This window comes from Rhopalosiphum maidis, chromosome 3 (assembly GCF_003676215.2).
Source record: "Rhopalosiphum maidis isolate BTI-1 chromosome 3, ASM367621v3, whole genome shotgun sequence".
In the NCBI taxonomy this organism is placed as follows: domain Eukaryota; kingdom Metazoa; phylum Arthropoda; class Insecta; order Hemiptera; family Aphididae; genus Rhopalosiphum; species Rhopalosiphum maidis.
This window is the reverse complement of record NC_040879.1, coordinates 7,429,831-7,445,520: the sequence shown is the minus strand read 5'-3', so window position 1 is coordinate 7,445,520 and position 15,690 is coordinate 7,429,831. Positions and strand designations below refer to the sequence as shown.

At 28.8% G+C, this 15,690-nt stretch overlaps 1 protein-coding gene across 3 annotated transcripts in view; it reads left to right on the top strand.

Annotated features, from left to right (window-relative positions):
• The window catches only part of LOC113558818, an 89,321-nt gene extending 73,747 nt beyond the window's left edge, over positions 1-15,574 (top strand). For all 3 annotated transcript variants that reach the window (XM_026964372.1, XM_026964371.1, XM_026964370.1), the window contains exons 6-8: positions 1,356-1,481; positions 10,371-10,410; positions 12,832-15,574. In XM_026964372.1, the coding sequence (XP_026820173.1) occupies positions 1,356-1,462 (107 nt within the window). In that variant the 3' untranslated portion in view covers positions 1,463-1,481; positions 10,371-10,410; positions 12,832-15,574. The remainder of the gene's footprint in view (positions 1-1,355; positions 1,482-10,370; positions 10,411-12,831) is intronic.
• Positions 15,575-15,690: the final 116 nt, after the last annotated feature.

Sequence of the window (15,690 nt, the reverse complement as noted above, 5' to 3'; positions counted from 1 at the left end):
TTCTATTATTAACCGTTGACAGCGTCTATCGTCTGACCGTTCGCTAAGACGCTAACACCATCGTTATCGTACAGTTCGATTCAAGTATATACTATTATACTAACGAATCCCCAGAGACCCTGAGGGTCGAACGACTTATTTCCGGTGTCACAGGCGACACTAGTTTCCGGTCGAGAACAATATGCACGTCTTTAGATATACACTTAAAATTACTTTGCCGCTTTCACACTCCATCGTCTTACTCGATACTTTCACATGCACACATGCACCGTGCGTACAATAAAGGATGTCCCTATAGCGTGGTCTACAGTCGTAAAAAAAAATATATCACGCGCGCTTATAAAAACGGGTAGTTTCTGTCATTCACGCACCAATCTGACCACACACAAACATTCTCTCGGGGATAAAAATGACAGATTTCAATATTGACTCTTTCGTCGTTAAGTTTGTTCATGATTGGCAACAAAAAAGTGCCATTTTATATTCAATAACTACCACATCAAGTACTCCAGTTGAAAGCTGGTTCTGGCTTCGTACTGTTATCATAATTAATCAAATAAAAAATAATACGTTGGTGCGTCAATATATAAATATTATATATACTATTTACCATACAATATATTATGTGGCCCTAGAATGAAAAAAATTGGATGGAGACCCCCTGTAATATAGTACCATTTCCGATTTCTATGGTATATTTTATACCGAATGCATTCAAATCTATTACATTTAACACTCATAATTATCTAGTGTGCCAATTGATTTAAAAATGCAAGGTTAATCGTGATATTACTTAAAGAGCGTACAAAGTTCACTGCGAAAATTAGCATAAATTATGTGTTAATTAATTCATATTATGTAGTTATAACCACTGAATGACCGTTCAAAACTTTACTTTTAAACAAATGTTTTTAAATTGGATTGAATAAAAAATGTATTAAGTTGTTTTTTGTACTATTATAAATAACGTGTACATAATCAGTATCTGTTTTTGGTTTTCAATAATATTTTATACGCGTTGCATTGAGATATTCAAAGATTTTAACACAACGCGTTACACGATACAATAAAAACTAAAGTGTACATTCTATTATGTAAAAAATCGTGTGTGCCATGTAGGTAGATAGTTATGTTAGATATTACGTGTAATAAGTCTGTATGAATGTTATATAAATCAAATGATGTAATTCGAGTAATAAAATAATGTCAACAATGACGTTTGAAATGTGGAGGTGAATTTCTGATGTTATGACACTAATGATAATATCTGTTGTGTATCGTATTGAATAGTTTTCAATTGACCATAAGTTTTTTAACGAAATCTAAATAGTAATATTATTTGTTGATAATTTCAGTGATTGGCGTTAACGGAATTGGACGGTCGGGAAACTGGCAGCACCCTGCGGGCCAACAGCTAGGGTACAGCTCGGCACGGGTCCGTCTCTACTGCCAGGCAAAGTGAAATATACTGGCTCTGACAGGTAAAAAAAAAATTAAATATAACATTTTTATAAAAAAAAAAAAAAAATTGCTCGATGAATACCTTTTCTATTATTTCATCATTTCGCATTTTCGCGTTCCTATACATTATAAACATTATAATATTTTAAGTATGTACTTTTCTCGTCAGTGTCAAAACCAGCGAATGTTTCTAGGTCCCCATTCCTCGCCTTGTTAGCTTGATTTGATTCTTCAAATCGATTTTTAAAAAAGGTGAAAGTAGTTTAAGTAGTTAAGCGCTCGCTTTACAGTTGTAGGTGTTGAGTGTACCTCGTCATTGAGTAAATAGCTGTGATGTATGTGTTAAATTTAAATTCAATAATTGCACATAAAAAAATGATTATGTGCAAAGTCAACCTATATTAATAAATATATGTTTTTAAGTAATCAGAATAATTTATTTAATATTAGTTACACAGTATATTGAACTAATTGTCGACGAATTATCATCTTTGGTTCTCAATAAAATGTGGAAAAGTGGTTTTCTAATCTTCTTCACATTAATAATTGTTCCGACAACCCATTTCCAAATTTTTTTTTTTATCTATTTTATTTTAATATTATAAAATACTTTAATTATTTTATTTATCAATATTATAAGTAGGTATATTTTACTCTAAATTGAACAATACAAAACACAAAGAGTTCGATATTTTTCATTATCATAAAAAAGCATATTTAACTCAAAAAATTATTATAATATACTCGTATCATATTACTATGAATAATAAATAATAATATCATTTTTACCTGCATCCTATATACCTAAAAGTCCGATTGCCATATATATATACGTAGATAACATTATAAAAAGTTATTTCCAATCGAATTATTATATTATATATACTAACAATAACCAAATGTATACAAGGATATCTTGTAATATTTGCCATATTGATACCTAAGTAAACTTTTATACAGTGTATTTTTTAAGTATATTAAATTATATTTAAAAAGATTTACAGAAAATCCATTACTTAGGATTTACAAAAACTATTATTCCATAATGTTTGATGGCTATTAGATACGCACTCGTACCAAGACAACTGCTTATAGCCATGAACAGTAAAATAATATACGACAGCCAAATAACTCGTTTCATTCCGTTAATTAACAATGTTCGTCGTTAATTTATTTATCGGTCATTGACAACTTTTGACTTTGTAACATTTTCGAGTGGGCCGCTTAAAAAAAAAAAATATGTCCTTTGAAGTTAACGTTATAACGGCAAGTATGGCACGTGTGTAGTTCAAAAACAGCGACAATGTTTCGTCGCACGAACTCGATTAAATGACGGCCATCGTCAAAACACAATCCAGTTATCGCCAAAAACTTTCAACGCGGCCACACAATAGCTTTTTGTCCCTTTACGCAAAATACGACGTTTACATGATAGGTACCATGTGTGTGACCTGCGCCGTATATATATTTGAGTATAGTTATTATAATATAATGATATTGACTCGCATGCACAGTGCAGACATGAACTTTTTACTAACAAACATATTTTAATGATAAAATAAAAAATGACAGATAATCAAAAAATTCATTTAAATTTATGGTTGTCGATAGTTCTTTTGCTTCATATAACTTCTTTCAGAAGTACATTACAGATTATTGATTATTGTTTGTTAAATATAATTATTTTACTGGCATTTAAAAAGAAAAACTAGTAGCTGTTAACAAGCTCCGATAAAAAAAAAAAAAAACAATTAGTTTAAAATAACATAAATGTTATGGGTACTTAAAACATAATTATGAAACATTTTTGTTAGTATAAAACAAACGCCTATAACATGTTTAATATTCGAAATTTTTAAAATTTAAATTATTTCTGTTTATATTATTCGATAATTTGATATTTATAATAATTAGGAAGGTACTACAAATATTTCTAAATCGTTAAACCCGTCAATGCATATTACTGTACCATAACTTAATTGTTTGAATCATTTTAATTGGAAAATTATAGATTTTGTATTAGAGTGAAGTAAGCAGACGGGATTGTACTGCTGGTATATGTTTAGATATACCGGGTGATTTAAATGAAAGACCTTTTGTGACGTTGTATATAGGTATTTTGTGTTTTTGTATTAATACCATTTTGATACTATGGACATGTTACTTAATTTTATTGCTATATGGAACCTAATATAACTTTTTACACAAATAGGGGCGTACAGTACCAAAATAATATTGTTTTTTTATTTTAAAAAAAGTTTGGAACGGTTTCTATTTATAGTTATTAAAATGTGTAACCACGATGTCTGTAAATATGAAAATATCGAATATTATAATAATTACAATAATTGTATAGTATTCTACAACGTTCCAGTAGTCGTAATTAACGGTTTATTCACCAAACGGATAGTCAAAATTTGTATGCCCTGCGATTTACACAAATTAAAAAAATGTGCGATAACGATATAATACAATGTGACTCCAATTTTAAATCCTGCAAGAGACTACATAGAAATATCAATTTAACAATAAATGAAGATTTTTGATCAGAAATAAATACTTAATAATGAAAGTGAAAGCCTATGGAAAGTCTTGGCAAAAAGCCGACAGGCATAAGGCCAAGAGTTTATAGATTATTTGCAAAAGCCAATGAAGATTATACCATAATATTTACAAAGAACAAAAACTTTACTTCGGCCAAAAATCGAAATTACACAAGACATAAATCATTATAATATAATATAAAATATAGGTCCAATATTATATTATAGTTATTGGTAGTAATATTGGTTGCAATATATATATATATATATATATATATTGAATAAAAATATATAATATTTATATATTAATATTATTTTATTTATACAACCCACATAAATTGTTTTCATTGGTGTAATAATAAAAAGACGGTTTTAAAAATATTTTTAACTCGTGTATAAGAGTTAGTTAATTGTTTTACAGTAAACTTACATGATTATAAAGCTTTTAAACAATGCCTGACTGGCGTCTTACATCATATATTAATTTATTCATAATATAAAACAGTGCTGGTACAACCGTACATATTTCAATTCATTATTTTTACTATACATAAAACATTGTATAGGCATGTTACTACCCGTGAACTTAACATTATAATTAAATATGAGTAGTTCACGTATGCTTAGAACTTTTTTGATTGTTCATTATTTATTAATTTAATGTGAAGGGTGTGTACTTAGTGTCTATTTTTATTTTTCAATTTCAAACTTATTATTAATTATATTTTGCTACAAAAACGTAATAATCATACATGTAATATTAAAAATACAATATTGATCAGATAGTTAAGATTAAAATGGTAATTAAATTAATTAGTATAAAATTGAAATAGGATAATTTAATCTATGAAAGTACACTATAAATAGAATAAATGTAAGTTTCAAAATGAAACTGTACATATTTAAATTGTATGCATACTACAACTCGCAGCTTGCTTTATAATTAAATAAGATTTCTCTTAAGAAATAATTAGCGGTATTATTATAGTCTTAGTTAAAACCCCTCGGTAACGAAAATACAATATTTTTTTTATATACTTTTCAGTCTTCAGTGTCTGTTATATGAAAAAAAATCGGAAAAATATTGTAAATTCAAAGGATGTAGTTATATTTTAGTTTTTTACTCTTTATATTTAATGCCAAAAAATTTGACACGAACACGATATAATAATTATATCAAAGTCAATTTTATATTTTTCTAAGTTTAATTATAATCTACCTAAGTGACGTGTTATATGATTGGTTTACAATAATGATTCTTCATCCACATTTTGTTTTAACAACATTAAATTCAAAGCTCTAATCATAATGCGAATTTATGAAGTGAATAAGTAGTATCAGTATGATATCTTGAAGTTCCGACAGATGTTTGCTACTAAATTACAAATGAGAAGATTTACTATTATTATGATTATAAACTCGAAATATTGCGAAAAACGTCGTATCGATGTTTATTATTGTTCATCTAACAGCCTGAATAGATTATATAATAAGAATCTAACCTGATTTTGGAGACGAAGGAAACCGGTTTTGAACGTCTCTGACTTTATCGCTACCTCTCATAATAATAATTATTATACATATATATTTGTTTGTTTATTTATTATTGTTATTATTATTATTTAATTATTTATTTGTTTGCACTTGCATTTTTCCATTCAAAATATATATTATTCATTGAACAAATAATTTATTATTACATTTTTTTCTACCTTATCTCTATATTCTATAATAAAAAGAATAAAATTTACCACTCCAGTAGTTGAATTCAAAATGTAGAATATATAGAATTTTCAGAAATTAGCAATAACAATAACTACAATGTGTAATTATAATTTATATTGTTTGTGTAGCAAAAGAATACTAATACAATTTTAAATTAAATTATAAAAAAATAATTTCTTCCAGAGGAAGTTCAGGCTGCTAGTAATTTATAAATATTATAATATTGCTTATAAACATTGTGCACACAGAACGGGAACTATAGGATTATCAAGTTACAAATTAAAATATTTACTCTTACAATAATGGATATTATTTTATCATAATAATACCCATCATTGTTTTCAAACAAACAATGTTTTTAGAAATCGGGGGATAATTTGGGATCTTAGTTTCTCAAAAGCTCAGCAAACGCTCACAGAAATCACGCGGTTATAGTAACAACAGATAAGTACTATACATTATGTTCCAAAGGTTTCAGTAAATAAATTATTTTTGAGTTTTGTATTTTTCTGAATAATCAAACTTCCAATTTGATAAAAATATCAATAAATTATTTTTGAAACATTCAAAACAACCATTTTGTTTAACTTTTTTTGAAAGTAAATAGTATAGATAAATGTTTGGTAGCTCCTAAGGATCATCCTTACACGTCTGAGAAAGGACAGATGTGATCTAGAATATTACAACTGTGCAATAACTCTCATAATTTCTACAAGTCGGGATTATATACTGAATATAAATCCATTGTATATATTATACGCAGACGGTGGCCGGTGGCGTGATTATAGACTTAGGCTTTCCGTAATTACACACATAGGTCGTTTGTACGAAGAGGCCTAAAAGCTGATTACATATCTCAACAATACCAATTTAAACAATAATGTATGTAATAAATGTACACATATTATATGCATTATACACAATAACAAAATATGCACATACGGTTACTATATAATATACTAAAATAATCATGTATAAGAAAACAGCACTACGTGTACACACCCCAATGTAAAGAGAGTTATCGATTTTGAGACTAGACTAATATATGCGTACGTAATAATTTATTAAAAGGATACGCATGATTAGTGCATACATAAACGAGGGTGCTATATTATGTATATTGTATACATATTTAATATAATATAAACTTGAAAGTATACATTTTAACTATTTACCAATAACGCTAAAAATAAAGGTTTAGAAGGCTTAAAAATGTTTCGCCTTAACAAATGAAGAGGCATATTTTCTCGAATAATGTATACCTTTAAGTTAACTATGGTCATAATAATTTTATGCAAAGACGTTTATATAATATTGTATAGAAAACTATAATTTAAGCTAAGTTATTTGAAATTAGGTATGTTAACAATTGAAACACGCGTTATTTCATAATTTAAGCATACGTTTAATACAATTTAATATCAGCATAGTTGGTAATTACGTAATGACGTACCTACATAAAAAAAAATAACTTAAAATATTAATTCCAAATATTTTTCAAAACCTTAAAGATAAATTATTATGAATTAAAAATTTAATTTTGTGAATATAATTTTAAGTACTAAAACAAAATAATACAAAACTATATACTTACAATTATTAATTAAAGTTTTCAAACTAACACTAATAAATATTTAAATTGAACATTATTTTCTGGCTAATTTCTCATTAGTTTAAGTGACACATAAAAATAAATAAATCCTTTAACTTCAAAAACTCTTCTAATATTCTTATAATATTATTCGTCGTTTAAATAATTCGAATACGTTTTGAATAAAAGTTCATTCACGGTACAAAAATTGTCATTTTTTTCAAAAATTACAACCAATTAAAAATGTTAAAATGCAATGTCGTCGTCCTTTAGGATATTATCACAAAACCGTTATTTAAATCTTGATTACGTCCAAACTGCTTTCTATGCGTATTCTTTCTTCGTACTTTAAACTATTTTCTTTTGTTATAAGTCATCAATACCTTTCAAATTTAATCGCTCAAAACAAACCCACGGTTTTTTCCAAAATCATTAATATATTATTATTTATAACATGACTGAGGGATTACGATTTACCAGAGAAAAACAGCATAAATGAATAAAGAGAGACCTCACTATCGTAGAACAATAACACTGCAATTACTCTAGGGTGACCGTCACTGCAGGTAATACGCGTATTAGCTGTGTAAATCTATTATGTAATTCCTTTTATAATAGTTTAGGATGAAATATCTGTATAGCCGTAATACAATACTTCCGTACTAGAGTACTTTATGCCTCATACAATAACATACTGCGACATATTACACTACTGCCCTATCGTTCTCCTCTGCAGTAGAACGCATTCCAGCAATAATATTTAAGCAACCCGGTGATGATTATCAGAGTGGTATTAAAACGTCAAGATTAGAAAAAATATTAGTTTTGAAAATTGTGTTTATCTTCATAATTGATTTTTTCGACTAACTAAACTTGGGCAGTTTTAAAATTCAAGATGGAAAAAATATGTCTGTATTTTTTATCTTTTGGTAATAATTTTTTAATTTAATTGTATACATATACGTCTATAATGCACGTCTTGAAGATAAAACAATTATAAGAATAAAAAAATAAAAAACGAAGAATATGAGCATTTAAAAAATGTCGATCAATTCGTTCTCAGTGTTACGTGGTGCAAGTTTACGTAAACAACAACAAATACATTTCCATCACTAATAGGAAAACATAAATATTTACTTAAAAACCGGCGATAATATTATTGTGCGCGTTTCGCCGGACCTATGTAATCTATGATGCGATAAACGTGTTTTGACGAACGAAAAAAAATATTAACACGTAAAGTTCGCACTACTCGGATACCCAAACAATATTATATTATAATATTTATAATATGCATGTACACCTGTGCGCGGCACCGATAGAAGGTTGTTTTAGTTAGGGATTTGTTTTCTAATTAAATATCCCCAGCCTCTCGCTCGAACAAGATATAATACCATTATAATGTACTATATGCATATTATATATAATGTTTTATGTACGTGGTGTTTCGCCGTGCGCCCTGTCGGCGGCACCGCACCCAATTATAATGTACGTACATTAAGCATATTAAACGGTTTTTCGTACTCGCCGCCGTGCTTTCCCGATCCCGGGCAAACGCGTATTAGGGCTAGACCGCCGTAATATTATCTGTGAGGAGCGTATTTTTACTTTATTATCCGGCTCACGTGCATCACGCAGTATTGTGTTTTCTACTATTACACGTAAGCCGTTTATTGTGCAACGAGCATTTACCCGAAGCGGTTGTAAATTATCTTATTATTTTAGGTATGGTCGATTCGTAGGTAAGGTTCCGCAAAACAAACAAATATTTTGGATTTCGCGCGCGTAAATACTGAAGGTGTTTTTTTTTAAACCACGAAATAGGTAGCCTCATATCGTTTATTATCGTACTTCTGCAGTCGATTTTCGGTCGTATAATGATTCCGCAAACATAATATATCTTAGTATAATTATGTTTTACCGCTATTTTAGTGTTCGTGTTCAGGCCGTACTGTCTTTAACGCCGTCTATTCAGAACCATTAAATACCATTTTTGAGGGGCTAATGGCTGCGCGCTCATAATGAAAAATGGTCTGATGTATGATAATAATATTACGCAAAAAAAAAAAAGTCTTTCGGAAGCACTGTTATTGTTCAAGAAGGGTCTAGCGTGATGCTTCCGCCAAAACTATAATAACATCAGTAGGTATAGGTTATTAAAGTTTGCTTTGCACCGCCGTCCGTTTGAAACGGCCGCATAATTGTTATTATTGCACATGTATTTCGATGCGCGGTGTTTTCGGTCACAACAATACACGTATATTATCGTTTTTTTTTTCTGGGTTGGTATATTATCTATAAAACCTAAAGCGACCGGAAAAAAGACGAGTATAAGTGCAGAGCCGTTGCAAAATTCTGAGTAGGTGTATCATAAATTACAGAGATGCGATGAGAATTTAAACAAACGTTTCGTTAAAATATGTTCAGCTTGGATACAACAATGAACTGGTATGGAAAAACACGTTTAAAACAAAAATGATGTATAAAACAATACGATCGGCGCGTGACGCTTGTAATACGTTAAGCTGTCATTAATTTTGTATTCTATTATTAATTACACGATATTATGCCATTTTTGTTTGAAACGAATAGAGCTGGTAATTCGCCGGCGGTACAATGTTTCAACTTAACATACATTACCCCAACTACGCATTTGACAAATTACTGTTTTTAATTTTATTTTTTAACAATGATTGCAAACGATCAATTGGTCTAAGTCAGATGTTTTAAACGATAAGAAACCGTCAACCGATGGACTTCTTGACGATTATCACACTGTGTTAATAAGCAACAGAATTTTTTCCCATACTAATGACATTATAACACTATATAATATATTGTATTAATCGATCCTTTAATTTTAGATCGTTTTTATTATAATGAAATATGCATTTTAATAGTTATAAGTCATATAATAATATTCATAGTATGCATTGGTACGACATGTACGACTGTAGCACTATATTTCGTCTACCCACAATTTACATGTTGTAGTTAAATAAACACGCAAATAACTCATTTTTATATGATTACTTATTGTTTTGTTTCAGCGATATTTCCTCAGCTCATAAAGAGGAATGGTTCGTGTAGGTAAGTGTACAACATGAAATTTAAGATTTTTATCAACTCCGTTATAAATAATAACTCATCAATTGGTCGTGGCTTAAATTATTTTACTTTTGAACACCGATGGGTTTAGTACTATAATAACACGGGTGTGTTACACATTTATGTAGTAGAAAATAATAAATAATGATCCAATGAAATAATAATTGTTGCAATATCGAGTAAATTACGTTTTAAATTATTTCCGTACCCGTAAACGACGGTTGTCGCTGTTATACGATTTAAAAATAAAATACTCGTTGGTATTGTTATAGGTATCACACATAAACGTAGGTATATTCGGTACTTCCACATACGCGTGAAAGTACCTACTATACATTTATGAACTTCGAGTCACGCCATTTTTCACACAAAATAATGGTTTTCTATTTACTCGATAAACAAACTATTAAATGTTAAATTATGCATGAGCTTATAAAATACGCATACGATGCAACACGGCGTTATTGTTATTATTATTACTATAGTTTTTTTTTTTTTTTTTTTATGTTTGTCGTAAAGTATATTTTACCATTTCAATTTTCCGTAAATTTAGAACAATATTTCATTGATACGATTTTTATTTTACCGTATATAATACACCCACCACTGACTACCTATATATTTTTCTTTATGCGTCCCGCAGTGTCACATAATGGTGTACGACATAATTTTATGTCCATCGCGAGTACTGTTCGGTCAAATCTCTAGTGTATCGAAAAACAAATTCGATTACGCTCACAGACGATAAATCGTCTTCGTCGATGGATAAGCATTTATTTTTTTATTTTTCAATTAGGCGCCGCTATCATGCACTATTTCATTATTAACCATATTCGGACAACCGTATTAGTTTTATAACGATATACGATAGTGTTTTTTACACGCACGTCGGACTGCCGACGAATTTGCTAGACGCGTTTCAAACATTCAAACGCATTATCCATTTATACGATAAACTTGGGATATTCGTGGCAGTCTCGATTATGTATTTTTATGTGATATATATAAAAAAAAAAAAAAAAACTTCAAATCCGTGGAGAAATCAGTTCGATGTTGTGGTGTAGATGGTACTATTTATAGGTAGATTCAATGCAACACCAAATATACCGTCGTGTCACTACATACGCAGTCATAACAATAATAATCGTATTGCACATGATAGAATATATCTATATACTCGGATCAAACATTACTCGACTGATCTATCGACAACACTACGGTATAATAATACATTAGCAGCATTTAAGGATTGATAATACAAAAGGGAGTAGATAATTCTCAGACACAATTGTCAACACTCAGGAATGTCACTCGTCGAAGTATGTGATGCGTATTATTGTATACGTACAACTACGTCTCTGTCATCATATTATATTATATTAGCCAGCACAAAGCTCCGAATATAAGTATTCGCGGTGATATAGTACAGTTCGAGAAAGCAGACGGTCATAGAAAAAATAATATACAAAACGCCTCGGTAATAGCGGCAATAATGAACAAGCACATCTTCCAGACCTTATCGCCTTTCACAGATGAGCCGTTTCGGGGGTAGTTTTAATTTTAAACCTCCCGGAAAATCGATTTGTAGCTTTAGATAATTTTTCGCGACACTTCTCTTCATAATAATTAATAACCTGTGTATAATAAAACCGAGTGGTTTTAAACCGAAGATGTTTCATAATATTACACCGTACTGTTTAAATCGATTGTTTATACAGTCACGACCATCTTGATAATGTATGCATAATATATACATACTTATTTTTCATATCGATAACGATAAAAGAAAATAATGATCATAATGGTAATAATAATAATAACAATAATCCGCCAGACGTATAAAATTTAGATTTTAACTCGTTATTTGTTGGTAAATTTTATCTGTTGGATAGCTGTGAAGTTTTTTTTTTTTATTATTATTTGCTTGATGACTAGTACGTTGGTGCAAGTCGATTTCCGAAAGACGTTCCGTTCATTTGTGTAATACACGGATACGTAAAGAATTTAAAGATATTATTTTCCACCTATATAACACCGATAACAAAACAAATCGACCGATAACGGTGTGATTTATAGCCCGAACCATTGATATCAATACGATACCGTAGTGTAAGGTTATACAAGCACAAATGGCTATTAAATTGTAATTTATCGAAACCGGTAAGAATGAGTGATTTCAATTTTGTACACTATAAGTATACATGGAAAACGATATATATATATATATATATATATAAATAATGCATTTATCGATGATGATAATAATAATAGTAACGATAAAAGCATCGTAGCTATCCATCCATATACGACTATAATGTTCTATAGAATATTGGAATAAGAACATTTGATGTGTTTAATTAAAAATATTATTGAACTAATTTTGTTTTAATCGTGTTTTAACAGGGATGGCCTAAACCGTAGCCCAGCAGGGTGTTACCGGTAGTACCTCGCCAGGCCGGCATTTGCAGCATTCGGATTGTTGCACTTTCCTATAAACTTTTTTTTTTGCCTATAATATTTATGTTCAAAAAAATATACTTCATCAGTTTTATATACTTTTATTTCCATTTCTTTTCTAAAAAATAAAAATAATCATCATATTAAAATCCAAAAAAAATTATATATATATTATCATAATCGTTTAGAAAAAAAATACATAAATTGAGTGGAAAAAATTCTAAAAACGCCCTAGGAAATCTGTGATTACAAGAAACAAATTGTCATATTCATTTTTATCAACAAAAATATTATTACAACCAAAACTTTATAATAACTTTTGATGTATTATCCCTTCCTTCCCTTATAGCCAAGTACCTTTTATACTATAATTGTAGAATAATATATCTATTATACAATAATATAATTTCAATTATTAGATTAAACCATTAATTTTTCAAATAGCAGCACATTTTTCTACTTTCTTGAAAATCAAAGACAAATTTTTTTTTCTCTTCACATTTCCCACTTATCGCCGGGAAACTTTGACGCAATTCACTCGATGCACATACAATCGAAGTCTTTTCTAAAGAACATTGGTGAACTTGCTTTTAAAAGAGTAACATAAAAATATTAAAATCAATTAAACGATAATAATAATCTTTGGAATTCATAGTTAATCGAGAGTATAATATTTCTTCCTACCATCTCCCACTTACTACATAAACAACATACCCACATGACTCCAAATCTGGTAGTTCACTCGAGATCCACTACCTTTAACCCGGTACAACCGTGGCTATTACCATTATATACCATATCTTTACTACGCGTGCGTACACAATTTTACCCCTCCCCCTCCCTCCTGGACCAAGATATAAACATATAATTTAAAAACTATAGTATTATCCTCACACACAGTGTACTTTCATATTTGCGAGTGTGCGTGTGCGCGCGTTTGAACCTATTGCATATCCTTTCATCTCCTCGTCCAAGAGAGATTTAATTTTTCATATCTTTAGAAATGTAAAAACGTTAAAATTTATTTTTCACTATTAAAATTCATGAAATTTTCCAAGCCTTCTTTAAACCACGTAATTCCATGTTAAAAAATGTATTTCCCACAAACGTCTTATAATTTTGCATATCATGTTATATATATTTTTTAAATAAATATTAATGTTACCGCGTCATACAATTTTCCACGCGAATTTCGCTCTTCCTTATCACGTATGCATCATGTTTTGTTATTTTTTTTCTTTTAATTTACGTCACTCGATTATTCGGCTAAACAGATTAAATTTTATAATGATATTTCGTTACAACGAATATGGACTGACAGATACGTTACTAATACTTCACCCCCTTGAACATTTAACCGACATTTATACTTGTTTCAAGCCAACACTCGTTCCGTTAATTCTTACTTTACATTAAAGAAAAATATCTAACAGTTATTATCACGTTTTAATTCAATGATGTGTGATTGTGTGTGTAGTACAGTTTTTCAATGTTTTTATCAATGTCGGTCTATATCCGTCCATTCAATACATTTCAAACGAAACAATAATTTTAATAATAAATAGATTTGTATAGTCAGATTGCGTTTCACACACATAATATAATATTATAAATATACATAGTTTTTTTTTCTTACTTTTTCCGAATACCGGATAAACTACGAAACCGTAAGACTCCAATGATCCACGTCTCAATTGATGTCTATATTTCTACCTCAGCATTACATATTAATAATTGTACTATACTTAACAACAGTAATAATATCAGAGAACAATAGTTAATTGCCACAACCGATTCTTATACTATAATATATATATTTTTTTTTTATGTAGTGTTTTTGTATGTCGTACTCGTACTACAGTTGTACAAAATCGTAACAATGGTGTTTGTATCATTATTCTATTTAGGTAAATTATTTTTGTTAACCTTATGTTACCAGCTTATAATTTTATTCAATGATAGAAAATTATTGTAACGGTTGAGTGTATCACTTATATTTTATGTATTAGATTTAATCTAAAGAAAAAATAATATTTGTTTTATTGTTTAGTAAATGTGTTAGTGTATTAGTGTTACGAACATCAATAGCCAAAAAAAAATGTGTCGATCAGGAAGCTTATTCTTTGAAAATTCCTCATTAAAAATAATAATAATAAAAACTTAACTATAATTTGTATGCTATCTATGCGTGAGATTATGGTAAATTAGTTGAATTAGTAATAAGTCAGTTATAATATAAATATATTTATAATAAGTATATCATATTTATTCATTAATTTTAGCGTTTAAATTATATACACAGCCCAATACCTCTAATTATGTCTTATATATTATTATGTTTACAGTATGTGTAAATACTATCTGTGCTCTGTATATTTCTTGAACGTTATTTAATACCTAATAATATAATAAAACTGTGGTCTATTAGTGATTTTGTGTTAAGCACAAAACCGCATTAAGCAAAAGAACGTACCTAAATTATATTATAATTAAATTTTGTAAAAGAATACAATTGCACAACTTTGTCTTTGGTTTAGCTTGTAGATTAAAACGTCAATTAATGTAATGATGACTACGATATTATGACAATAGACATTCATATATTTTATATATAATTATATTTTTGTTTTGTAATCATGGTAATAACATAATAATATTGTTCAATTTTTTTTTTTTTTTAAGGCCTACAAACTTGTGAAAATTAACATATTTAATTGTAATGTTCAATAATCAAAAAACTTTTCTGAAAACATTTTTAATATATAATAATACACAGATAATAATTATATTATAAATACAGATGCA